At 39.4% G+C, this 27273-nt stretch overlaps 1 protein-coding gene and 2 pseudogenes across 1 annotated transcript; 1 reads left to right on the forward strand and 2 right to left on the reverse strand.

Moving 5' to 3' along the window:
* The first annotated feature begins 5455 nt into the window (after positions 1-5455).
* Positions 5456-6855, forward strand: LOC149750601 (signal transducer CD24 pseudogene; annotated as a pseudogene).
* Positions 6856-8532: 1677 nt separating this feature from the next.
* LOC111167107 (T-cell surface glycoprotein CD1b-2-like) lies at positions 8533-12824 on the reverse strand. Its single transcript, XM_022559554.2, has 6 exons — positions 12668-12824; positions 12187-12453; positions 11230-11508; positions 10734-11012; positions 10158-10251; positions 8533-9255 (listed from the first exon to the last, which is right to left on the reverse strand). Exons 1-6 carry the CDS (start codon positions 12726-12728, stop codon positions 9234-9236), a joined length of 1002 nt encoding a protein of 333 aa, XP_022415262.1. The 5' UTR covers positions 12729-12824; the 3' UTR covers positions 8533-9233.
* Positions 12825-22096: 9272 nt separating this feature from the next.
* On the reverse strand, positions 22097-25503 carry LOC111167014 (large ribosomal subunit protein eL19 pseudogene; annotated as a pseudogene).
* Positions 25504-27273: the final 1770 nt, after the last annotated feature.

Genomic DNA, 27273 nt, shown 5'->3' on the forward strand with positions numbered 1-27273 from the left:
CTTAAGAGCAATTGGGTAAATTACACCTCTATGTTTAGAATCGAAATGCTATTCTTTTCTCTCTGCCTGGTCTCTCCAGAAATAGGAGAGTCTCAGGTTCTGAGGAGGCTTATCAAGTGAATGGGAAAAACTATCTCCTGGCATGTGCAAGAATTTTGATATTTTGGAGACCTCTAGAAAAGAGAAGTCCACTGAGGCAGAATCTGATGGCAGGCCTTTGTCATGGATTTCCTGGCCTTGAGAGGCCTTTGTGGGCATTCAGTCTGAGACTCCTGAGGAGTTCCACCAAAGCCAGTGTGGAGGAGCCTATGTGGTCAATAGACTGGACTTATTTTGGAAACAAATTAGTCTTGATTCGGCTGTGTTTGATGGAGATGAGGGTAATTAGGGAGAAAAATATTATGTTTCAATAGATATTAAATTCTAGTTCTGTTAAAGCTATTGTGTTAAGCACACTTTTGCCTTAATATTCAGGAGGACAAGAAAATTACCTAGTAGAGTTATCACAGAGTATAACTACTCATGATATATGACACTGCTTGCTTTAAGTCTATTGCTAAAAGCACATGTACAAATGCTTGTGTGACAAATGGGTGTAATAGATTATATATATATATATATATATGTATCTCCTCTAAAATGATTCCCTATTAACACACCTCTGAGCTTGTTCACGATATCTGATCAGTTTTCCCCCAATGTGAAAAACTAGGCAAATATAAAGGAGGCCTAGCACCCCAGCTGCTTGCTGGTGCAAGCAGCTGACTCACCCCAGCATTGAGGAATGGACATTTTGATCATCAAAGTTTTCTACTGAAAGATTTACAATCAAAGTTAAAATGATGGAAGAATCTGCACACACTGAAGTATGGGGAAGTCATTCTGGCTCATACATGGTGTAACTTAAACTTTACTGACCAAAGTGGCCTGTTTTGTGAACTTCCAGACATGCATTGTACACCTACTTTGGCCATTGAGGATAAAAGTACATTTGAAAGTCAAAATAGAGCAACCATGGTTCAGACATCCAAGGCAATACTAGGTGGCCATTGTGGATGTGACCTCAGATATGTTCCTGGGTTGCTGAATTTTCTGAGCTGTGTCAGACTAGGGGACACCACTAGCCATTCTCAAAGCAATGTCTGCTGGCAGCTAGAAGCTGCAGCCTTACATTTTCAAGGTTTCCTCTTGTAACAATTAAATTTTTAGACAATAAGATTCTGTAGATCAGATGTTGGCAGAAAAAAAGGAGACTGTGTGGTGGCCAATAGCTCCTATTGTGTATATGTTAATACAACACCAGAAGTTAAACCCTACTTAAATAAAAGACTGGCTATCTGGCTACAAGTCTCCCCAAGGTGCTGGGTCCAGACTAGGTTTCAGGTTTATTCTCCTGATTTCCTCAGGGAATGAGATCTGTTTTCTCTCTTAAAGTTAGTTTGAATTGGATCTGTTGCACCAAACTGGCAGACCAATGGATTGAGGTCTTAATCATAGCAGACTCAGATCCAGGACTTGGAACTTAGGGATATTTATAATTTGGTGTACCTTCCCAAAACTGAGGCAGGACTATGCCCCATTTCAGCAGGAAGTACCCAGAGTTGTTGTCCTCATGTTCTCTGAAAGATTTGGGGAAGGTTGAAATACAAGGTGGGATTGAAACCAAGTCCCCCTACACCTGAGTTTCTCTGCTGAGTTTATGATTAACCTCTATACCCAATATGTTATTCCCTTTCTTATCCAACACATGTTCTCCTCAAGATTGAGAAGTATCAAAGAAAAGGGGGGATTGAAACTGAGCAGGACCCTGGGCCTCCTGGGCATGAAAGCCTTTCTGGCCCCCAATTCTTGTTTGTAGAAATTGTTTCATTCAGCTCCTTGACCCTCAATGAATTCCAGAAAGCAGATTCAAACAGTTGTTAATCAGGGAAAGGACAGAATGCAGAAACAAAGGAGAAGCAAGCAAGAAACAATAGGGCAGCCTTGGGAAAGGGTCCTGGTTCCTCCTCAAGAAATATACATAAAAATATCTTTAAGTTCTTCTGCAAGACCCCCTCCATGTGGAGGATCGCAACTTCAGACTGAGCACAGATTTCTGGAACACTGCCCTGTTACCTCACCACTGAACAGAAGAAAGTCACACACCCTGCACCCCAAATTTTGCCTGTAAAAACTTTCCCCAAAAAACCATCAGGTAGTTCGGGATTTTTGAGCATGAGCCACCCATTTTCCTTGCTTGGCCCTACATAAATCTTTTGCTGCTCCAAACTCTGACGTTTCAGTTTGTTTGGCCTCACTGTGCATCAGGTACACAAACTTGTGTTCTGTAACACTACTGGTATATGACCTTCTTTTCAGTAGTTCTTGACCTTTGGAGCTGCCACTACTGGCAGAGAGTTCCTAAAACATTTGGAATTTCCTAACTTTTGAAAGCAATCAAGATATCTTTTGTTAGTTAATGAAGTGACTTTGGAACCCCCCTATATAACCTAAGGATGGGTGCTGGTTGTCAGTGGAGACAATCATGTGATTGGAGGGTTGGAACTTCCAGTCCCACCCTCTGACATCCAGGGAGGTAAGAGGGACTAGCAGTTGAATTGAACCCTATAGCCAATGATTTGATCAATTTACCTATGTAATGAAGTCTCCAAAAATAACCCAAAAGAATGGTGCTTGAAGAGCTTTCAGTTTGGTGAACACATTGAGGTCAGGAGAACAGCAGGATTAGAGTGGCATGGAAGTGCCACCAACTTACCCCATTTCTTGCCCTTTGCATCTCATCCATCTGGCTCTTAACTATCCTTTTATAATAGGTGATCTAATAAGTAAATGTTTCTCTAAATTCTGTAAGCCACTCTAGAAAATTAATCAAATCTAAGAAGGAGGTCAAGGGAACCTCCAATCTATTTGTGACTGGCAAGTCAGGTTGCCCCCTACAGTCTTGTAGGTCTGAACCCTTAAACTGTGGAATCTGATGTTATATCCAGGTAGATAGTGTCAGAATTGAATTGAATTATAGGACACCCAAGCTGGTCCAAAGTGTTGATTCTTGGTTGTGTGAGGAAACCCCCTCCCTCACACATTGGAACTGGGTGATCAGAGTCCTTATATCACAACAGAATAAATGCAAAGAGAGTAGAAGGAAGGAGATAATAAAGAAAATGATACAATCATAGAAATAACCAACAACTCAAAACATAGTTTTTGAAAAAATTTATAAAATTGATAATCTCCTGTCAAGATCAGAGAGAGAAAACAAAGAAAAGAGAGAGAACCGATTTCTAAGATCTGGTTTAAAAAGGCGGGGTACATAATTATGAACCCTATAGACATTAACATGATAAAAAGAAGATATTATGCACAAGCCAACAGTAAATTAGAACTCTGAACAACTTGGACAAATCCTTTAAAAACACAACTTACCAAAGAGGACACAAAGAAATAGACAATTTGAAAAGAGTTATATATTTTTTTTTTAATAAATTTATTTATTTTATTTTATTTATTTTTATTTTTTTGGCTGCATTGGGTCTTCGTTGCTGCATGTGGGCTTTTCTCTGGTTGCCACGAGCGGGGGCTACTCTTCATTGTGATGCACAGGCTTCTCATTGTGGTGGCTTCTTCTTGGGAGCATGGGCTCTAGGCATGTGGGCTTCAGTAGTTGTGGCACACGGGCTCAGTAGTTGTGGCTCGTGGGCTCTAGAGAACAGGCTCAGTAGTTGTGGCGTACGAGATTAGTTGCTCCGCAGCATGTGGGATCTTCCTGGACCAGGGCTCGTACCTGTATCTCCTGCATTGGCAGGCAGATTCATAACCACTGCACCACCAGGGAAGCCCCATTATTTTTATTTTTAAAAATTATCTGTGAAATTTAAAACTCCCTCCCCTGCAAAAACTTCCCAACACATGTCTTCACTACTGAATTTTACCAAATATTTATTTTAAAAATAAACATATAACAGAAACTCTCCCAGAGAACAAAAACAGAGGAAAGATTTCTTGACTTGTTTTAGGAGGTTAAATCCCTCAAAATACCAAAGAAATTTTAAGAACTAAAAAACATTATAAACAAAATATTAGCAAACTGAATCCACATAATACTTTATGAACAAGACAGATAAGTTGCAGAAACACAATTTTGTTTTACCATTTGAGATTCAATAAGTGTGACTCACAACATTAAAAGGAAAAAAAAATATGTAAAAGATTTTGTCATTTCATGATAAGCCCTAATGAAATTCAGTAGCCATCCATAATAATAATGATAATAAAAAACATTTAGCAACTTTGAAAGTGTTCTTAATCTAATAAAAAGTGTACATGAAACACTTGCAGCAATTATCATAGCTAATATTCTCTTGAATAATTCTTATACAATACAAGTAAAAAGATGAGAATGTCAGATGTCAATTCTATTCAACAGTGTACTGCTGTTCACAACAAGTGCCATTGAGCAAGAAAATGCAATAAAAGAGATCATGAGGATTGAAAAGAAACAACTGGAATTTTCATACTTAGAGCTGTCATGAGAGTATGCATAGAAAATCCAAAAGGACCTACAGATAAAATATTAAACTTAATAAGTTAATTTAACACGGATATTGGAAACAAGGACAAAATATCTTTTAACATATTTCTATAGATTAGCAAAAACCACACAAACACATACACATGCACACAAACTCTCATATAAAAAGAGTTGAAAAGCCCTTATATTCTGAGACTGAAGATCTGTTTTTGAAAGTCAGTCATCCAGAGGTCATAGTTAAAGTCATGGGTAAATTAAGGTTTTCCAAGGTAAGGACACAGAGGAAAATCACAAGTCCAAGAAACCACCTTTGTGGGATGATGACTTGGGGGAAGGAGGAGAATAAGAAGAGTAAAGAATACAAGGAAAGGCATAGTAAGAATGTGGAAAAACTGTTACAAGACATCAGAAAGCATAGTAATATCAGAATTTTTAAGCAAGTAAATATTCTAACTCAGTTCTTTTAAAAGGAAAAATGAGGGCTTCCCTGGTGGCACAGTGGTTGAGGGTCCGCCTGCCGATGCAGGGGACACGGGTTTGTGTCCCGGTCCGGGAAGATCCCACATGCCGCGGAGCGGCTGGGCCCGTGAGCCATGGCCGCTGAGCCTGCGCGTCCGGAGCCTGTGCTCCACAACGGGAGAGGCCACAACAGTGAGAGGCCCACGTACTGCAAAAATGAAATCTGTTGTGCTCATATAACTAAAATATCCAGAGGTAGGTCAGTCTCCACATGTGGTCTCTGGCTCTGTCATCATTCTGTTCTATTTGTGAACTTCATTCCTGGGCCAGCTTTACCTATGGAACAAAATTCTATAGCAACTTGGAGTTTTGAAGGCATCATACCCCCAAGACAGAGTCCCTCCTTCCTCAACCACCAAATATAAACTATTGCTTTATTTAAGTGGGATCACCAATTATTCCAACTAAGTGCTGAGGGAGGAGGTAAAATTCTGTTCATTATCTTAGACCTTGGTTCTCATCTGGGGTCAATTTTGCCCCCGAGGGACATTTGGAAATGTCTGAAGATATATTTGGTTATTGTAACTGGGGAGGTACTACTGGCACCCAGTGAGTAGTGGCCAGGGATGCTGCTAAAAATCCTGCAGTGCATTGAACAACCCTCCATAACAAAGAATTATGCAGCCCAAAGTGTCAACAGTCCAAAGCCTGAGAAATCTTTAGACAAGAGTTTCTTAAAATTAAATGTTCATCTGAATAACCTAAAAGGCTAATTAAAACACAGCATTCTAGTTCCCATTCCAGGATTTTCTGACTCAGTAAGTCTAGAGTGGGGCCTGAAAATGTCTTCATCTAACAAGCTCACAGGTACTACTCCTGCTGGTGGTCCGTAGTCAACACTCCATGAAACACTCTAATCAGGGCCCTGGCCTGTAGCTGAGGGTGCAGTGAAGCATAGGACAGCATGTTGGCTCTATAAGATGAGTTGGAGTTTAATGCATCCTGGAGAAATAAACAGCTGTGCTAATGCAGAGAGAAAAAACTATGTCTTCAGTCATTTCCTACCCTGCCCAAATCCTAAAGTCCATGTTGTTCTAAAATGTCCAGGTGGGAGAACTGCTTCCAGTACCCCTGGCTTCCGAAAAATTCCGCTTGCTCTGATCTCCCTTCCTAAGTCCTTCAAAAAATATACCCAGACCTTGCCTGCGCCCGCCCAGAGCCAGCAGTCCTCCACGCACCCCGCATCCAGTGAGATGCGCTGCACACCGGCGGAGCGGACATGGGCAGAGCAATGGTGGCCAGGCTCGGACTGGGGCTGCTGCTTCTGACACTGCTCTTACCTACGCAGATTTATTCAAATCAAACAACTGTTGTAACACCTTCAAGAAACTCCTCCCAGCATACCTCAGCTGCCCCCAATCCAGCGAATGCCACCACCAAGGCAAATGACTAGGCTCTGCAGTCAACAGCCAGTCTCTTGGTGATCTCGCTCTCCCTTCTACATCTCTATTGTTAAGAGACTCAGGCCAAGAAACATCTATACTTCTCCATCCTCTAAACCCAATTCAGATGGCATCCAGACATCCAGTGTGACAAAGAAAAAAAAAAACAGGTCTTCATTGAATTAATCTGCTAGTTCCACACCTTATTTTATTGACAGAAACTGCTGAGGATCCCAAATTTGATTGGTTTGAAGAGCATGTGAAGGGTTTGACTAGATGATGAATGCTAATATTAAATCTGCTGGAATTTCCTGTACAAGATGAAGAGAGACAACATCCAAAATTAGTTAAGGATGATTTCCTTAAATGTGGCTTAAGAAGTATGGACACATAAAACTCTACCTTGAAAGAACAGATTTTATCTTACTTAGAGATAAAGAATGAGATGTAGAACAGAGATTCAGTTTTCATTTGGCTCATTAAATTTATAAGGCCATAAAACAATGAGGTAAAACAGAAAGCTTCTGTGATTCTATTTATATGTACATTAGAAGGAACTTCCAGGTGCTACTGTAAATCCTCAATGTGTTGTTTCAGCAGTACTAATTTAATGCTGATGTACCCTAGAGAAAGTTTTATGTTAAGCTATCGCTGTTCTCTTGGGAACTGAAATCTTTCCCTTGGGGACTGGGTTTGACATTGCATTTGAATTTTTATATAGTCATTGATATGTACCAGGGCAATGATGGATTGGAATCTACCCCAAATCCAAGCATAATGAGTACATTTTGCTTCTATACTTATCAACTATTCTTATTCAAAAAGAGCACTAGATTCATTTAGCTAAACAGATAACAAAGAGTAGAATTATATTGATCTCAACTAATTGCAAAATGCTTTTTATTTCTGCATAATGTCGAATACTTTTTACAGTTTAAAAAATGATCTGTTTTGAAGGTAAGATTGACAAATCTCGAAATTAAAAAAGCAAATATGTGAAGGAGCTAAACTATAAATCAAATATATTTGGCAAGGGAAGACTGGAAGCTTGCTTACATTAAATTCAGAAAAACTTTTATACTCTTTTCTGTAAATACTTTTTTAAAACTGAATCAGAATAGCCACATTTGGAACACTTTCTGTTATCAATCAATATTTTTAGATAGTTAGAACCTGGTCCTAAGCCTAAAGTGGGCTTGATTTTGGAAAGTAAATCTTTTCACAACTGCCTCGATGCACGGAAACCTTTTTAAAAATAGACACTCCCTAAGTCTTTTGTTCGCATGATCATACACTGATGCTTAGATGTTCCAAAATCTAATATGGCCACAATAGTCTTGATAACCAAAGTCATTTTTTTCCATCTTTAGAAATCTACACTGGAACAACCATATCCAACAGATCTCAAACTACTATGTGTGTGAACGAACCTTCTCTTTTGATTCATACCTGAATGCTGTACATCTATTTTGGATTGTATATTGTGTTTGTGTATTTATGCTTTGGTTCAGAGTAACTTCTCATGTTATGGAATTGATTTGCATTAAACACAAACAGTAAAATAAAATTTATATATATATATATATGTGTATAAATATATATATATATATATATATACCCAAATTCTCCCCTCTTCCCCCTTCCTATTCTTTTAATTAAATGAGTTTGGATTTTTTTAATGAGGTTTTTAGAAAACTGTGGAATAAGCAAAAGGATCAATAAACATAAAGTCAACAATGTAACTGACTTGATAAACCACAGATATCAAAGTCCCTGAGAGCAAGAAAAGCCCTCTTGACTCTTTGCTTGAATATTTAACAACCCATCTGCACTATTACTCCTCACCCATCCTGCCTCTCATGCATTCGCACTGGAAAATGAGAAACAGGATCCTTTTCTGATTAATCTTTATATGTAAACTATAGTTATAATATGGGCAGAAGTGGTTTTCTCCAGAGGAGCTCAGGGCAGAAACAAGGAGAGCGTGATATTTTTTGCTATGTGAGAATATCTCACTAAGAGGAAAATCTAGAATATCAACTAAAGAGGAAAAAAAGGAAGGAGATAATTTTGAAAAAAAAAAAAAGACCATTAACGTGGCAGTTATAGCAACTTAGATTATTTTATTAAACAAACACATATGCAAGTGAGAGATCTTGCCTGGGATCCATCTAGAGCAAACCTTTCTCTCAAGGAACTTATAAGTAGAAAGAAAAGAAAAACAAAAAGAACTGCAATGTTGTGGGTACAGAGTAATGAGGATCTCAGCATGACAGCACACAAGGGAGGGTTACTTTCACTGTAGCATTAAAGAAGGCTTCCTGGAGAAAGAAGCTGCTCAGCTGGCCCTCATGGTTAGAAAATCATCCAAGCAGAGACAGAGATACTATGTTAAAATAGTTCAGCATCTCTGCAAATACAATTATCTCAGCATAATTATAGTTAGCTCACTTTAACAAACGATATTTCAGCAGAATCACAACAAAAGAGTTCAAATAAGAAGCCAAAGGGATGTCACTGTTAAGTCATGGACATCATTTCACTTATTCCGAGGTATATTCTTTCTCACCTCACATCTATGAAATCTGAGTGGATCCTACTATTGATATTGTCTCATAATAACGATTTTTAATTATTTTTCTGCTAGTGTATAAACTGTGATTTATCTTACAAACTATGGGCACTCTGATTTGTCCAAATCTGATGATTATTTGATGAAATACGATGAGATTGACTCCTGGGCTGACAGAGTTTCTGGACTCCTGGTTACTGATCCCAAATGGAAATGGAGACATGGTGAGGGCTCATGAGATATTCTGAAAGGACCTGTTAAGATCACAAGCAAAAAATTGTTCTACATAAGAGATATTTGTACACCATGTTCATAGCAGCATTATTCACAATAGCCAAAAGGTAGAATCAACCCAAATGTCCATCGACAGATGAACGGATAAACAAAACAGCCTTAAAAAGGAAAGAAATTCTAATACATACCACCACATGAATGAATTATAAGGACATTATGCTAAGTGGAATAACCAGTCACAAAAAGACAAATAGTGATGATTCCATTTATATGAGGTACCTAGAGTAATCAGATTCATATAGACAGAAAGTAGCATGGTGGTTGCCAGGGGCTAGGGGAGCAAGGAATGGGGAATGTGGTTTAATGGGCAGAGTTTTAGTTTACAAGATAAAAAAAGTTCTAGAGATGGGTTGCACAAAATGTGAATGTACTTAATATTACTAAACTGTATGTTTAAAAATGGCTAATGCAGTAAGTTTTTAAGTCATGTATATTTTACCACAATTTTTAAAAAATAGATTTATCAGGACTTCCCTGGTGGCACAGTGGATAAGACTCTGTGCTCCCAATGCAGCAGTCCTGGGTCAATCCCTGGTCAGGGAACTGGATCCCACACGCATGCCGCAACTAAGAGTTTGTATGTCACAACTAAGGAGCCCATGAGCCATAACTGGGGAGCCCACCTGCCTCAATTAAGGAATCCACGTGCTGCAACTAAGGGGTCCGCCTGCTGCAACTAAGACGCGGCACAACCAAATAAATAAATAAATATTTTTTAAAAATAGATTTACCTAAAGATGGGAGTGGGGAAGAAATGGGAAAGGGTCTGCTGGAAATACTGAGGCTAAAATATGTAATAGATAAAATGGAGGGAAAGAGTGAGAGGATGGACAAAAAAGAAAGATTAAAAAGGAAAACTCACCAGCGCCTCGAAAACCATAATGCAAGACATATCAAAAGGACCAAGGAGGGCACTAATATTGCCAAAAATATCAAGCTGACGGAGGTGGGGTGACCTGGCAATTGGGAGAGGACACAGGGATGTCACTTCAAACCCATTCTCTAGTTCTCCTGGCTTTGTTACCCACCTGAGTGTCAGCACCACCGCTATCAGCCTCTGACGCATAGGCATCTGTGATTCTCTCCCTCATATTCCTGGATATCATATATCCACAGCCACCCTTTGTCTCTCCCTCTTACCCCATCCCACCCAGTCTGTAAGTCCTTCATTCTTATCTCTTCTATACCTTAGATCATCTACTTTCATTCCTCTTGGAACTGTAGTCCCAGGAATAAATCTCAACCTCTATCTCTCTGTCTCATTTTCTCTCTCTGACTCTCTGTCTCTCTCTCTTTCTCTCCTTCCCTCACTCCATTCCTTTCTCCCCCCACGTCCCTCCCTATCTCATCCATCAAATCCCTCCATTTTCCCAGTCCCTTCCTCTGTGCTTGAGGACCATCTCCTCCCATTCCCAGCTGGGCCCCAGTCCTTACTCACCCCAGTAGACGATGATGTCCTGGTCTCCTAGACTGCTGTGCTTCACTCGGCAACTCAGGCCAGTCTCCTCCCCAGCCGTCACATCCAGGGTTACTCGGAGATACCATGTCCCATCAGCATTGGGCACAGTATCACCTTGCTGAGTGCCAGACTGCTTCTGCTCGCCCCTCATCCACATCACCCACACAGGTTTCGGGTAGAATCCTGAGACATGGCATACCAGCAACAGACGGCCAGGCCCAGGACTGGGGTCACTGGACAGCCAGACCTCGAGCTTCACTGGGGCAGGAAGAGGCAGGGAGACTGTCAGATTGTGATTCTAATCTAGAGCATAGGCATTCAGAAACCCACAAGTTTGGACAGTGACCTCTTCTACTCTTATGGGAATCAAATCATTTATTGATTAAGCCCCTCTCTCCTTAGGTACCTCCTACTCTTGAATTCAAAAGTGGCAGGACACGAAATAGAAAAGTCTTATGAAGAGAAAAGAACTAACCTTGCCTCTGTAGTTCGGCCTTCCCTGCATCGAGGACACCAAGGAGAAACCGAGGGCAGGTTTCTGAGAGGAGCGTCTCTATGATACCCCAGATGCCTTTGTACTGAGAGAAGAGTGCACAGAACTGCTGCGCCCTGCTGCCGCCCTCTGGGGCAGGTGCACATGAATGATTCTTAATGCTCGCGAAATCCAGTCCTCCTAAAGCTCCCCTCAAAAAGCTTCCTGTGGACTTCCCAGAACGCAACTCACAGCCTCCTGTGCACTGGATCACAAAGGGGTCTGGATACAAGGAAAACAGGGACAAAGTTACTAAAAAGCAAACAAGAAAGAAAGTTATGGGGAAAGGACGTGGGGCTTTGGATTTGGGGGGTGGGAGAAAGGTCTGGGATGTGAGATGACTCAAAAACTAATGGCAGTATTCAGAGCCTTTTCAGAAAGAAGAGCATTGGGGAAAGGTATGCATGTCATAAATGGTGGGGATGGTCTGCTGTAAGGCTGTAGGGTGGGCCTGAGGGGAGAAGGGGAGCAGCCTGTGATGGACTCAGGGGTACAGCATTCCAGGGTGAAGGGGAGAGTTACACTGAGAGAAGGGATCAGCAGGAGATGCTTGAGGAGACGGATTGGAGGAGGAGGAAGTCACACTTCAGTTCACTCAGGCACAGAGTGGAGAAGTGAGGGCTTTGTCCTTGGGGTTAGAGAGAAGCCAGTTATGCACAAACAAACCAGGAGATGGTTACAAAGGGGGACCTTCATTTATCACACAGGGGTGCAAGAAACAGGAAGAATCTGGGATACTTGTTGGAGGTGTGGAGTCAGAGTTGGAGACTACTCTGGAGAAGTGTGTGCATGCAGCTGGGTAAAGTGGGAGGACGGGACCAAGATCCAAGAGAGTAATAGCCTTAACCAGGAGAGAGAAAAACCATTGGGAATCTCCCCGGAGGAGAGGACTGTGCTCACATTCAATCTGGACTTTACTGACATAGTCCTGCACTTCCTTGGTGAATCCAATGAAGTAGGCTTGGAATAGGTCCTCCAACTCAATAAGCTCCTCATCACTGAAGTTGCCCTTGGACCAGGGCTTCAGGAAAATGGCAGTGCCCGAGTCACTGTCCCAGCCATGAATCTGAAAATCATCCAACCAGCCTGAGGCTTGACGTTGTACCCAGGTGCTGTTGGCAAAGGTCAAAATCTGGATAACATGGTAAGAGGTTGGCCCCTGGAAGGCTGTGGGTGGTGGAAGGATAAGAAGAGTGAGGAGAAAGAAAGAATCAGGATGAAATGATAAAGAACCCAGAGTCTGAACAACAACACAGAGTCTAAGACATTTTCCTGCCCCAAGGCTTCTAGCTCCATCCCCAACCTCCAGAATGGGGGGAGAGGGCATGCTTTCATCCAGACCCCCTGCACCTGTTCTGGGAGCTTCCAGAGTTCCTCTTACCATCCTCATTGTCACCACCTGGGACGATAACTGCTAGCAATAGAAGTGGCAGAAGCAGCATTTCACTGGGAACTTCTGACCCTCAGAGCTGCTGTTTGATCTCTAATTTCAGCAAACCTTTTTCTCAGTACTCTATAGTGACTTCCTCTCTCTTCCAACTGACAAATCTCTTCCTCACCCACACTGCACGTCACAGAAATACTGTGTCTTCTACAGCTCTGTCCTCCCACTCTGCCTCTCATTTCCGCTCCAGCCCTTGACTTGCAGATTTTTTTTAAAGTCTCTGGCTTCCAGCTGTTCTACTTGACCTCAGCTTTCTTCATATTTATTACTTCGGCAAAGCTCCGGTGTGATGTTAAAAGGTTATCTCACCTCCCCAATCCTTTATTTCCACATCTGTTAAATAAGAGGGTAATATTAAACAATTGCTCTGCTTCCAGTCTCTTTTAATCTAGAAGAATTCCTTTGGTTTATACACCCAACTGGACCTCCCTCCTCACTGCCCCTTTCCTCTGGCACTTTGCCATTACCTCTTCCCAACGTTCTCAATGGCCCCTCTTTCTTATCTCATCCCTCTTACCTAGTCTCTCTAACCCACATTATGGTTTCTGAGTGTGGGTGTGTGTCGACAATCATTTACATGCATGCAAAGCATTTAAATCACTGCTTTATCGTATTTGATTCTGGGACCCAAATGCCAAATGCTTTCATCCTATGTGACCCAGGTCACTGCCGCAAGCCCTTATTCGTGCAACACAATCCAAACCCTCTCCCTATCTGTTCAGCACTCTGGTTCTGAATTGCTATAAAAATGTACACCTGATCATGTCAAGCTGATGCTTAAAATATTTCAATTACTTTCATGAAAAATAATCCAAACTCCTACTATGTATGTCAATTTTATATAAAAAGGCTCATATAGATATATCATTCCACAAGAAAAAGGGTGGGGGAGGTGAAAGGAGTGGGATCTGTGAAAAAGGGAAACTGACAAGACAATTTGTACCAGTGAACACTTATGAACATAAATGCAAGAGTCTGAAATCTGTATGAAATGCAATAGAGAGAGAAGGAGATGGTTATATAGGCCCTCTAGACACACAGGACCCCCAAAGAATAATCTGAGATGGGTGGGACATCCTCTGATTCTAATCCAGCCTGGCTGAGGGTCCTGGCTGTTCTGGGGGAGCCCAGTGCTCTTCCTCTGTCACCAGCCTTCCCCAAGCTCCCTCTTCTCACCCCATTGGTGCTCAGGCCGCAGGCATCCTCATGCTTGCCTTTCCCTGGGCTCTTACCTGGCCCTCCCACAAGCTCACCTCAGTGGGTGGTTTTCCTGCTAGAGAGCACTGCCCTCAGCACTCCAGTGTCCTGTCCCTGCCCCAGTGTCACACTCTACCCCTCATCCCCTCTCTGCCAGCAGAAATCTCACCCTCTGCACACTTCCCTATTCCAGAAACCCCACTGCCTTCCACAACACGCCTTTTACTTGGCCTTTCATTTCCCCATTAGCTCGTCTTCAAGCTATTCTCTCCACTTTCTGGCTCCCAGCAGCAGTCCCTGCCTCTGTCTTGTGTCCTCCCCCATCTCACACCTACAGCAGTAGGAAGGGTCCCACCCTGAGATCTAGGGTAAATCACTTACTAGAATGCATTGATCACTGCCCTGGGTCTCAATTTCTCCCACTGTAAAATGATTGGACTAAAAGAACTTGACATTCTCCAATTCTGCTTCAACTTTAACATTCTTTGACTCGGTCTGTGTTCACATTCGTTTTTATTTACATAGTCTTTTCTTTCTGTGCCTGCTGGGCCTCATTTCTTACTTTTCTATGGCTCCATAATGCTCTCTATTTACCCTTAATCTGAGTCCCCAAGGTCTCATCTCTATTTTGTCACCACTCCTCCCTAATTTATCCATTCATTCTAAGTGCTGCTCACCACCTTGGCTAAATTTTGAAACATAAAGCATTGCCTTATCATTAGACCGTTAGATTTCTTTGTGTAAATATATGAACAACAGGCAAGATGCTTTTTTTTTTTTTTTTGCAAAATAGAAGCCAAGAACAAGAAAAAACTACCACAAAACAGAGATATACCAGGCAAGTTTTATAGTTTGGATTTGGGGGGTGGGAGAAAGGTCTGAGATGTGAGATGGCTCAAAAACTAATTGCAGTATTCAGAGCCTTTTCAGAAAGAAGAGCATTGGGGAAAGGTATGCATTTCTTACTTTTTTTATAGTTTTATAAATTATTTTTAAGTTTTAAAACTATAGTTTTATAGTTTTATAAATTTTTTTAGTTTTAATTTATAGTTTTATAAATTATTTATACATGTTTATGCTGTCATGTATATGCTGACCTTACAAGATTATAAGAAAGTCTTCAAGAAGCAAATCAAATAAGACATTGAAAACAAGAGTGGGAAATAGAAGCTTCCCAGGGCATTGTCGAGGGTTGGTTCCCAAGGCTTTTGTCTACAGTAGCCACACGGGTGAAGAGGTAATGTCTTGAGATCACTCCCCCCACCAAAAAAAAAAAAATGCAGGTTGTTATGAGACTTTCTACTACACCCTCAGTGAAACTGGACCAGAAAAAAAAATCCATCCAACTGAACAGGGAAATAACAAGGAACATTATGGTTGCCTTATGCTCTGCCTAGGAATTTTTTAAATTATTCTTATGAAATTTCTTAATCACAGGTTTGCCTCACATGAGTTTGGCATTGAAAATATTCTAATTAATTTGGAATGCCCAATCCAAGAAATTAATATCAAAAAAGTGGTTCCAGGAGAGGAGGCATGAAGAGGTAGGGCACAGAGGATTTTTAGGATGTTGAAAATACTCTATATGATATTATAATAATGGATATATGCCACTCTATATTTGCCCAAACCCATAGAATAAATAAAGTTTTTTTCTCAGCAATCAGTAAAAAAGAAAAACAATTCTGATCAACTTATACTGGACAACAGACTGGATTATCTTTCCATGTTCTCTAAATAAAATGATCATTTTTAAATTATTTCTCTGGATAATGTATTATTTATAGAATTTTGTCAGCTTTTTTTAAATTGAAGTATAGTTGATGTACAATTTTATATAAATTACAGGCATACAGCATAGTGATTCACAATTTTTATAGGTTACACTCCATTTATAGTTATTATAAAATATTGGCTATATTCTCTGTGTTGTACAATATATCCTTGTTTGTCAGCTTTTTAAAAATTGAAATTTATTGTCACTTCTGTTGTGTCTTTTAAATATTAAGTATCTGACATAAATCACAGCAAGATCCTTTTTGACCCACCTCCTAGAGAAATGGAAATAAAAACAAAAATAAACAAATGGGACCTAATGAAACTTCAAAGCTTTTGCACAGCAAAGGAGACCATAAACAAGACCAAAAGAATGGGAGAACAACCCTCAGAATGGGAGAAGATATTTGCAACTGAAGCAACTGACAAAGGGTTAATCTCCAAAATTTATAAGCAGCTCATGCAGCTCAATAACAAAAAAACAAACAACCCAATCCAAAAATGGGCAGAAGACCTAAATAGACATTTCTCCAAAGAAGATATACAGACTGCCAACAAACACATGAGAGAATGCTCAACATCATTAATCATTCGAGAAATGCAAATCAAAACTACAATGAGATATCATCTCACACCGGTCAGAATGGCCATCATAAAAAAATCTAGAAACAATAAATGCTGGAGAGGGTGTGGAGAAAAGGGAACACTCTTGCACTGCTGGTGGGAATGTGAATTGGTTCAGCCACTATGGAGAACAGTATGGAGGTTTCTTAAAAAACTACAAATAGAACTACCATATGACCCAGCAATCCCACTACTGGGCATATACCCTGAGAAAACCATAATTCAAAAAGAGTCATGTACCAAAATGTTCATTGCTGCTCTATTTACAATAGCCCGGAGATGGAAACAACCTAAGTGTCCATCATCGGGTGAATGGACAAAGAAGATGTGGCACATATATACAATGGAATATTACTCAGCCATAAAAAGAAATGAAATTGAGCTATTTGTAATGAGGTGGATAGACCTAGAGTCTGTCATACAGAGTGAAGTAAGTCAGAAAGAGAGACAAATACCATATGCTAACACATATATATGGCATTTAAGAAAAAAAAAGTCATGAAGAACCTAGGGGTAAGACAGGAATAAAGACACAGACCTACTAGAGAATGGACTTGAGCATATGGGGAGGGGGAAGGGTAAGCTGTGACAAAGCGAGAGAGTGGTATGGACATATATACACTACCAAACGTAAGGTAGATAGCTAGTGGGAAGCAGCCGCATAGCACAGGGAGATCAGCTCGGTGCTTTGTGACCGCCTGGAGGGGTGGGATAGGGAGGGTGGGAGGGAGGGAGACGCAAGAGGGAGGAGATATGGGAACATATATATATGTATAACTGATTCACTTTGTTATAAAGCGAAACTAACACACCATTGTAAAGCAATTATACTCCAGTAAAGATGTACAAAATAAATAAATATTAAGTATCTTACAACTGAAAAAAAAATTGGTTTCAAGCTGGTCGCTTCGCAGAAGAAGACACAAACCTGAATTCTAGGGATCCATGACCAATACAATCTTCTTTTTTCTAATATAGGCAGTCCTTGCTTTGCACAATTTCAGTATACACAAATTTCAGTTACCATGGTTTATTTAAATAATACCAATCCCCCAACAACATGGCTCAATTTCAGTTGCCACAGTATACTAAAGATTAGTAATTGAACAAAGCACAAACTTTACTAGTAACTCTTCATTCTATGAACGACTATGGAAATAATAAAAGCGCAATCAGTAACCAATGACATCAGTGACCAATCACAACACTTCTTTCACAGTCTGTCGGTGGCTGTTAATTCTGTTCCATGCATGGACAGCAAAATGTGTACAGTTGACCCTTGAACAATATGGTTTGAACTGCATGAGTCCACTCATACGTGAATTTTTTTTTTTCAGTAAATACAGTCACAGTACTACACGAGCAGAGGTTGGGTGAGTCTGCACATGCAGAGCTGTGGGCTCGGAGGGCCAACCGTAAAGTTACATGTGGATTTTCAATTGCGCAAAGAGTTGGTCCCCCTAACCCCACATTGTTCCAGGGCCAACTGTACTTGCATTATCTCCTTGTATCCCAATAATAAATCCGTGTGACATTTAAATGAAGAATAATAGAAAGAGGGAATCGGCCAAGAAAGCTGAAAATGAAAATGCTGGAAGTGAGATTTGAATTGAATGTAAATAAAGTCATAGAAGAAATAGCAGACGTGGGGAATGTTGACACAGCCACTGGTTGAGAAATTATCGATATGGACCTAGAGGAACTTAGTGAAGGCAAACTTATCAATATAAATGAGAAGGATGAAGGTGTCCCAGATGAAGTGACGCCTACAGAAAACTTCACATTTAAAGAACTCTCAATGTATCAAAAACTCAAAGTGTAAATTGGAAGCTGGCCCAATCTTAGAAAGAATTATGAAAATTCACCAAGGCATAGAAAAGATACTCCATATCTATAAGTTATAGAATTAGAATAAAGCAAGCACAGTTCAAACCGCTCTTGGTAAATATTTACAAGAAAATAAAACATTTAAATTCTGGACATTTTTATCATTTTCAGTGAGAACATGCTAAATTAATACGAGTGTTACTATTTTTTTCAATATCCCTATACAGTTGACCCCCAAACAACATAGGTTTAAACTACGTGAGTCCACTTTTACATAGATTTTTTTCAATAAATACAGTACTACACAATCCACAGTTGGTTGAATCCACAGATATGGAAACACAGACACAGAGGGCCAGCTGTACAGTTATACACAGATTTTATGACTGTGACCCTCACATTGCTCAAGGGTCAACTGTGTGTTTATAACCAACAGTAAGAGGGTTTTTTAATGTTTCGACAAAAATTTTTAAAGGTGATGGAATGATCATAATTTTCCCATTGATTATTTAGGTCTTTTGCTTGGTTTCACTTTGCGTGATCATTTTTTAGCGTCCCACACTATTATGCAAAGTAAAGACTGACTTTATATTGTAAGATTTGGAGTCAAAATTTAAAAATTATAATTTGTTAACATCCATAATATCTTCTTATTGACATATTACTTCATTTTTCTTTAAAGAATGCCTTAATCCTTTGAAGCTTGGAAGGAATTAAGTACATTGGATTGGGATTCTAATATCATTCTGCTTATGGTATTAATTTTACTAAAATACCATGGCAAACTAGTACCAAGTCCATCAACTTAAAGGATATTTTTGGACGTGTACATTTGGCTTGTTTTCTGGAACCCATAATTTTATTAATATCTTCAAATTTTCCAAAGAAGTATTGAAGATTACCACAAATTGAATTCCTAATCCCATGATGGCATAAGCACTTCTTCTCTTATATTTAACAATGGTTTTAATTTCATATTTATATTTTCAATACACTCCAATGTTTTGTTGGAGACTGAAAAGTAATAGTACCATTTTTGTATGGTATTTTAAAACTATTTATAGATAGGCTTTTACTATATCTTTTAATACCAAAATTTTAAAAAGAATGTGCACAGATCAAAGTATATAGAATGCGAAGTTACTGTCCTTCTGCTTCACACTTACTTCAGATGCAGCCCTTTAAGATGGTAACCTAAAGTTCAGGCACCAGTGATATCTTTGACGATTTGCAAGTCTGGTGAAAGCTTTGCTGAACTTCTCAGTGTTTTTATCTGCCTCTCATGGAATCAGCAGATGCTCTTACTGGAAAAGCAGCCCCAACTACAGGGCTCATTCTGTGAATTTCTGTCTTCTCCTAGATATTGACCCAGTAATTTATTTCTCCTTTGTTGGTTCTTCAATGTCTTCAGGCAGATTTTATTTTAAATTTTCTCGTGTTTTCTACTTGTCCTTGACAAGAGAGTTGGTTCAAATTAGATAGTCCATCATTTCTAGAAGCAGAAGGCCTCTACTTTTTTTTAAATTGTTCATTAATAAAACCTACCATCCTTTCATGTGTGGAGCCTCAATTTATGTCTCAGGAATCTAGGCAACAACAACACTGGTACAGGCAAGTTGAGACTCTGTATTGGGAAGTGACCCCTGAGCATGTGTATAAAACATGTGAATTCAAGGTGAATTTCTTCACAGGTCTCCTTGACCATGAAGCTACTTCAAAATAATATAGGAGAGGAACCAAATTTGGGGCATCTTATCAAAGCTGCACACCTAGTCCAGACTGAAAACCAAGGCAAAAACTGGCACTAATTGTTTTGTTGCCTAATGCTTTAAAATAATCTATATCTAACAGTCTCTGATTCCTTTAACAGATAATTTGCCTCAGCCATTCCTCCTGAGGCAGCCTAATTGAAGGTCATTGCTCATAGAATCTCATGCACATTTCCTAAGATTTGCTTTGTGGCCTGTGTTTTCAACACTAACTTTGTTTGTGAGGCCTGTGTGTTTACTTAAGCCTTGGCAAGTAAATCTCTACTTCCGTAGAAGTGCACTCTTGCTCTAGTGGATGCTGTGGAGCCACCAGTGTACCCCCTTCAGGACAAACATAAGTGTTTCCCTCAGCCTGAGGGAGTGTTGGCTGCTGACAGCTCACAGACATGTCCCTCTCCAGGCATTGCCTTCAGTGGGAGAGTTGCTCTGTCCAAGGGGACATCCCTTCCCTGAGAGCACATACCAAATATGTGAGTAAAAAGTTAAGTCCCATTACCTAGTTTTAGGAAGTCTCTGAAGGGTCATCCTAGCTCCAGAACTCTCTGTGAGTTTGATTAAATCCTCTACTGAAACTGCATCACAGTTCAACCTCCCCCTCTCCTCAGTCCTGCTGTTCCTGAAAGCACCCCCAGCAAGCCTTCTGCATGCAGACATCCACCTGAGTATGTTTTCTTAGAAACTGACCTATGACACTCATCTGTATAAAAATAGCCACTTGACTTGGACAAAGCCATCCTAAGTAGCAGCAACTTGCCACAGTAAACCCTCAAATGGACACGAGAAGCAAAGTCCTACAACAACCTGCTCAGGCCACAACAATAAAAAGGCAACTACATGGCATACAAAAAGCTCCATGTAGAGAATGGATAAAGAAGACGTGGTACATATACACAACGAAATATTAGTCAGCCATAAAAAGGAATGGAATAATGCCATTTGCAGCAATGTGGATGGACTTAGAGACTGTCATACTGAGTGAAGTAAGTCAGACAGAGAAAGACAAATATCATATGATATCGCTTATATGTGGAACCTAAAAAAATGGTACAAATGAACTTATTTACAGGATGAAGATAGAGTCACAAATGTAGAAAACAAACTTATGGTTACCAGGCAGTAAGGGTGAGGGGGATAAATTGGGAGATTGAAACTGACATAGACACACTACTATATATAAAATAGATAACTAATAAGGACCTACTGTATAGCATAGGGAACTATATTCAATACTCTTTAATGATCTATATGGCAAAAGAATCTAAAAAAGAGTGTATATATATATATATATATATATATATATATAAAAAACGGAGTCACCTTGCTGTACACCTGAAACTAACACAACATTGTAAATCAACTATACTCCAATAAAAAAAATTTTTAATTAAAAATTTTTTAAAAAGCTCCATGTTGAACCATATGGGTCACTACACACTCACGAGGCCAGAGACTCATGTGGGCATTCCCTAATTTCTAAAGACAAAGGTTTCTCACAGATTAATTTGTTCTCCATTTCCATAACATTTTTCCCCTCCAAACTTGTATTCTAACAAAGGCCCCAGCAGCCTTTATTAATTCTCTTATGAATTAAACTTATTATCCTAAACTACGGACATCCATCGACCTTCCATTTTATTTAAAATGAGTGAAAATGTATGCTAAAAATTTATTCCAACCTTGTTTATAAGTTATAGACTTTCCTTGGTTTTGTTTTAAGTTACAGCTCTTCTCTAGGCTCAGTACAGAGGAAGTTCCTTTTTCTATTTTGGGTTTATTTCAATGAGATGAATTATGAAATATTTCCCTTTACTATTTTCCCAGAAGTTCACTCTGATTTTTAACATGTTTCTTTTTGTATAAATTTTGGAATGACTGGTTGCATTTTCTCCTTTCCCTTAGAAAATATACAGATAAAAATAAAACTAGAGGGGCTTCCCTAGTGGCGCAGTGGTTGGGAGTCTGCCTGCCGATGCAAGGAACGTGGGTTCGTGCCCCGATCCGGGAAGATTCCACATGCCGCGGAGAGGCTGGGCCCGTGAGCCATGGCTGCTGAGCCTGCACGTCCAGAGCCTGTGCTCGGCAACGGGAGAGGCCACAGCAGTGAGAAGCCCGCGTACCGCAAAAATAAATAAATAAATAACTAAATAAAACTAGATACAGATAACATGGGTGTTACTGTGAAATTTTTGATTTAGCCTTAGCAGAAAATAAATGAACCAAAGCTATCAACACATTTTTAGGCAGATAAAGTCTCATTTTATTGAATGAGTGATCTATGTAATTGCTGAGGCCACTATGTACAGACAAGAGGGGGAGAACCTATTTCTTGGTCTCTTCCTCCTTGGACAAAGCCTTGATGATTTCCCCCTTCTTGGCTTGGAACCCGTCTTCACGTTGCTCTCGTGCTTCCCTGGTCTTAGACCTGCGGACCTCAGCCTAGTCGGTCTGAGGCTTCTTGCAAGCTTGTGGATATGTTCCGTGAGAACCTGCTTGTTTTTGAACACATTACCCTTCACTTTCAGGTACAGGCTGTGATACATGTGGTGGTCAATCTTCTTAGATTCACAGTATCTTCTGAGCAACCGGCGTGGAATTCTTATCCTTCTCCTCATCTAGGTTACCTTCTTGGGCATTCGAGCATTGGCAGTACACTTTCACTTACCTAGGTCCATAAGCAGGCCGAGGTATTTTTCCGGCTTCAAGCCTGGGAATGGACAGTCATAGGCTTCTGGATGATCAGCCCATATATATATATATATATATATATATTTTTTTTTTTTTTTTGCGGTACACGGGCCTGTCACTGTTGTGGCCTCTCCCGCTGCGGAGTACAGGCTCCGGACGCGCAGGCCCGGCGGCCATGGCTCACGGGCCCAGCTGCTCCGCGGCATGTGGGATATTCCCGGACCGGGGCACGAACCCGTGTCCCCTGCATCGGCAGGCGGACTCTCAACCACTGCGCCACCAGGGAAGCACAATCAGCCCATCTTTGATCAGCTTCCAGATCTGCTGACGGGAGTTGGCATTGAAGATTTCAGTAGTCTCAACGACGTCCAACCAGACCTTCCTTTTGCTGCCGCAAAGGACACTGGAAGCAAGCCTCTTCTGAAGCCTGAGCGTACTCACGGCCACAGTGGCAAAAGGAAAGCCAAAGTTATCAATTGATATTCAACTAACATCCTGGATTAGTTAGGATCAAATGTGGCTGCAAGTGACAGAAAATTCAAACGAACAATATCTTTAAAAACATGTAGTTATATTTCTCTCTCTTGTGAAAAGACAGAAGTAGCTAATTCAGGGTTGTTATGGCATCTCACTGTGTCCGGGATTTGGTTCCAGTTTCCTCTTTTGTTTGGGGGGTTTTGTCTTTGCTTTTTTTGTTTTCTTTTGGTCTTTGCCATGCTTGGTCCTCATTCCAAAGGTCATTCTGTTCTCTGAGTTGGTTGCAAGAGGTCCTTCCATCAAATCCACCTTTTAGCCGACAGTAAGGAAAAGGGAATAAGCCAAACATACTCACCCCCACCCCACACCGCTCAGATCCACTTTGCAGGAGCTGTACACTGCATTGATCAGACCTCAGTCACATAACCACAACCAGCTAAGAGGGTCCCTAAGAGATGTAGTTTTATTCTGCCTAGCTAATAATTGGTTGTTAATATATTCTAGAGGAAGTGCAAAATAGATTCTGGGAGACAACCAGTTGTCTGTGCTATATAACCCCATTTGGTAATTCATCTGTCTATTTAGGTACATAAATGTATAGTTGGTAACTTGAATAGGTCTCCTGGAAATAACATTGTTCAAAGCCCATGAGTGTTTCTCTGACACTTTATACCCAAATTAGGGCTCATAATCATTTTAAATATTTCCCTTCTAAAGTTATATCTGGCATTCTCTCTGAAGTAGAATAGGTTGTGCATTGAGGATGGATGGAGTTGTAGGTAGGCCAACAAGCGCCTCTGTATTAGAGCAGAACCAAATTATATCTCAGGAAGAATCTTGGTCCTCACTGCAGATATTATCAGCCTCCTGGGGGCAAACCTAAGATTCAAACAACAGTCCATGAGTAGGTCTCCAAAAGCCACAAGAAATTTGCAATTGCAAATTCCACCTACAACTCCACTGATTATTAAAGTTACTGCTCTGCATTTAACAGATAATATAAAACTGTCATATATACGGTGTATGTACATAACCTGAAAGTCTCTGCTGCTAAAAAAAACTCAAGTTAGTTCAACATAAACAATATTTATGGGAGACTTAGAGTCTACTCACTCCTGTAGATTATATAAGATCTGCCATTGAGTTTGCCAGAACATCAGAGAGCTGCACAGGTGGACCAGATGCTGCGTGTTGCGTAGAGTTACTTTCCCCACTTTTTGTTTTAGGCTGGCATGATCACCTTACTTTAAGAGACTTAAAATGGGCCTGTGAACCTCATAAAATTTACTGAAAGAATACTCCTTGAGAACATTTTTTACTGCACCAAATAGTTTATTCTCTATAAGAACTGATGGGAGAATTTTCCTTGTGGCCTCAGGACCAGGAAGAGTGATACTTTCCCTGAACAACTTATTTGTCTGTTTCTTCTAGACACTGTGAATGTGTAATTGATCCTGTCTTAATCACTTTATAAGTCCTCCAATAATTGATGACCCACATGTATAGGGTGTATAGGGTGTCGTGACACTTTGTTTTTTAATTTACTCCATTCTTGATTTCATCTTACTTACTGGCCATATCTTCCTTTGGATTCAATTCCTAAATTTTCATTGATATATCTTTAATATTACATGCATGTTTTTGTAAGTGGTTTTCAATTAGTTTTAGAGATAACATGTTATTGTGAATTTAAGCATGGATTTGTAAGCCGTTTGATGATTTGGGGGCCATAACACTTCTAATTTTTGAATAATAATAAAGATGCTGAAAAGATGCTGTTTTAATCTCTACTGCCACCCAGTGGTAAAGTATAGAAACTTATCCCAATCCTGTAGCCTTTGATGATTACAAAAACTCAACGTTTTCAGTGTTTTAATGTTGCAGATATTTTTATTCTGTTCTTAGACAAACAAGTATTTTATATGATATTACATTTTTTATGTTTTTTCCCTGAGAAGGAACTACTCACGGTGCAACCCATCATCCCAATTCACTCATTAAACATTTTCCAATTTTTATTTTGTTATGCTGTGTTTTGCCTTTGGAATCTTAAGTGCAGATTGTTGACTTAATCATTCTCCTCCATTATGGCTCGTGGACACCATTTGTTCAAGCAGACTTCCTTTGTGAAATATTTATTTACTTATCCCCATATCCTTCTCTTCCCCACATTCTAAAGTATAAATATATTATCCTGCTAGGTGTTCTTATAAAATGTGGTATTGTTTGATGTCTACAGCTTTAATTTCCACAGATGGTATTATACTATACTATTAATATTATTTCATTCAGCACTCTTTTAAAGACCTTCCCCTGTTATTCTGTGTCAAGTTTTTGTTTCTATCAATACCTGTTACATAAAATCTCATAGTGTGGATATACTGCACTTTTCTTAGGTGTTTCCATAGAGATGAACATCGAGCATGCTTCCAACCCCTCACTACCATAAAAACTCTGTGATAACCATCTCTACATATGTTCTCTCTTGGAGCTGGGTAAACATTTCCCATTACACATATTCAGAAGTGGGGTTGCAGGGTCAATATGTACGTCATTAGACAAGTTGCTACTGCAAACTCTTCAGAATTATATCATCACCATCAATGTATGGGGATTTCCATCTATTTCACAACCCTGCAAACACCGGGCTCCTGCAGCTTTTTAATTTTGTAAATTTAGTGGTATAAAATGAGATCTTGTTTTAATTTTCATTTCTCTATCAATGAGTTTAAGTGTAACTTTAATTTCAACAAATAGTATTATATGTGTTCTTTATTTGTTAATGTAGTTCACTCAGCACTCTTTTAAAGAGCTTCCCATATTACTCTTTGTATATATGTACAAAATACATGTACACATTTTGTTTTAAAAATTTCAAATACTTCCTTCAGTTTTTCACCCACTAATTTTGCTGGGTGTATACTTTATTGAAGAGAAAGCCTTAATTTTAGAAAGTAAAATTCAACAATTTTTACATTTAAATTAATCTTTTTTTTCAAAAAAACATCAATTTTACACAGCTTGTGATACAGAAGTAACAATATGCAAAACAGTGGAACATCTATGCTCTCCCCACCCAAACTGGGCATGCTCATTCCTGTCCCCCAAGAGGTGGAGAACCCAGGACCCCTGCGCAGCAGGACTTAACTTAGTTACAGGCTCTGGGAGAGACTAAGCCCTTAGGGGTTAAGGCTAGGAGGGAAAGACATCAGCATTTAGGCCCCCTCGAGGGCCCACTGGTTAACTGGAACTGTGCACGTATACATGGGATGGGGAGGCGGGGGTGGGACAACCCACCATAGGCCAATTCTCCCAAGGCTCTAGATTTTCCAGTTTGGAAATTTAATTTAAGAAATAATTATCTGCACTAATAGATCATAACAATATTCTTCCATAATATATGCTGCTAACTTTCTAGTATTGCTTTTTGCATTTAAGACTTTATTCCATTGTGAATAAGCCTTTACTCTTCTCTTTCAAAAATAATTTAGATCTATGTAGTCATTTATTCTTCCATACAATATAAAAAAAAAGGTTTACTAAGTACCTAGAAAAATTCAGCTAGAGTTTTAACTAGGAATTTACTGAAGTTATAGAATAAAGAGAACTGTAATTTCGTATAATAATTTCTTCCATACAACTCCTATTAATCAGAAATACTTTCATGATCTTAATAGTTATTAAAATCTCCCTGCAGAATACTTGTATATTCTCTCTTGCGCTAATTTTTAGCTATTTTATAGTTTTTGATGCTATTATAAATGGTATCTTAGTTTGTTTGTTAGCAAAAAACGTTTGTTGATTTTTTAATATTTATTTTGTGTCTGCATTAGTTGCTAAACTTTCATGTTAGTTCTAATGGTTCCCTTTTTATTCTATTAGTTTTATAGGTAGAAATCATACCATCTGAAAGAATACCTATTCTCTTGAAATCCTTTCAGTTTTTATTTATGTTAATTTTTATCTAGATAATTCCTGAGCTCGCTTTTTATTCCCAACATTTTACTTATTTTTTTCTTATATACGATCACATGACCTTCAAATAATATCTTTTCTTTCATTTCTCTTTTAATCCCTCCTTATATTTCTTGCCTTTTACTAGATTAACTAGGACTCAGTATTCTATTGAATGGTGAAGATTATAGTAGGCAGACAACTTGTATTTGATTTTCACTGGAATGTTTTTAA

The sequence above is a fragment of the Delphinapterus leucas genome, chromosome 1 (assembly GCF_059928025.1).
Source record: "Delphinapterus leucas isolate spDelLeu-1000000601 "Yukka" chromosome 1, BTC_Dleu_Yukka2, whole genome shotgun sequence".
Lineage (NCBI taxonomy): Eukaryota > Metazoa > Chordata > Mammalia > Artiodactyla > Monodontidae > Delphinapterus > Delphinapterus leucas.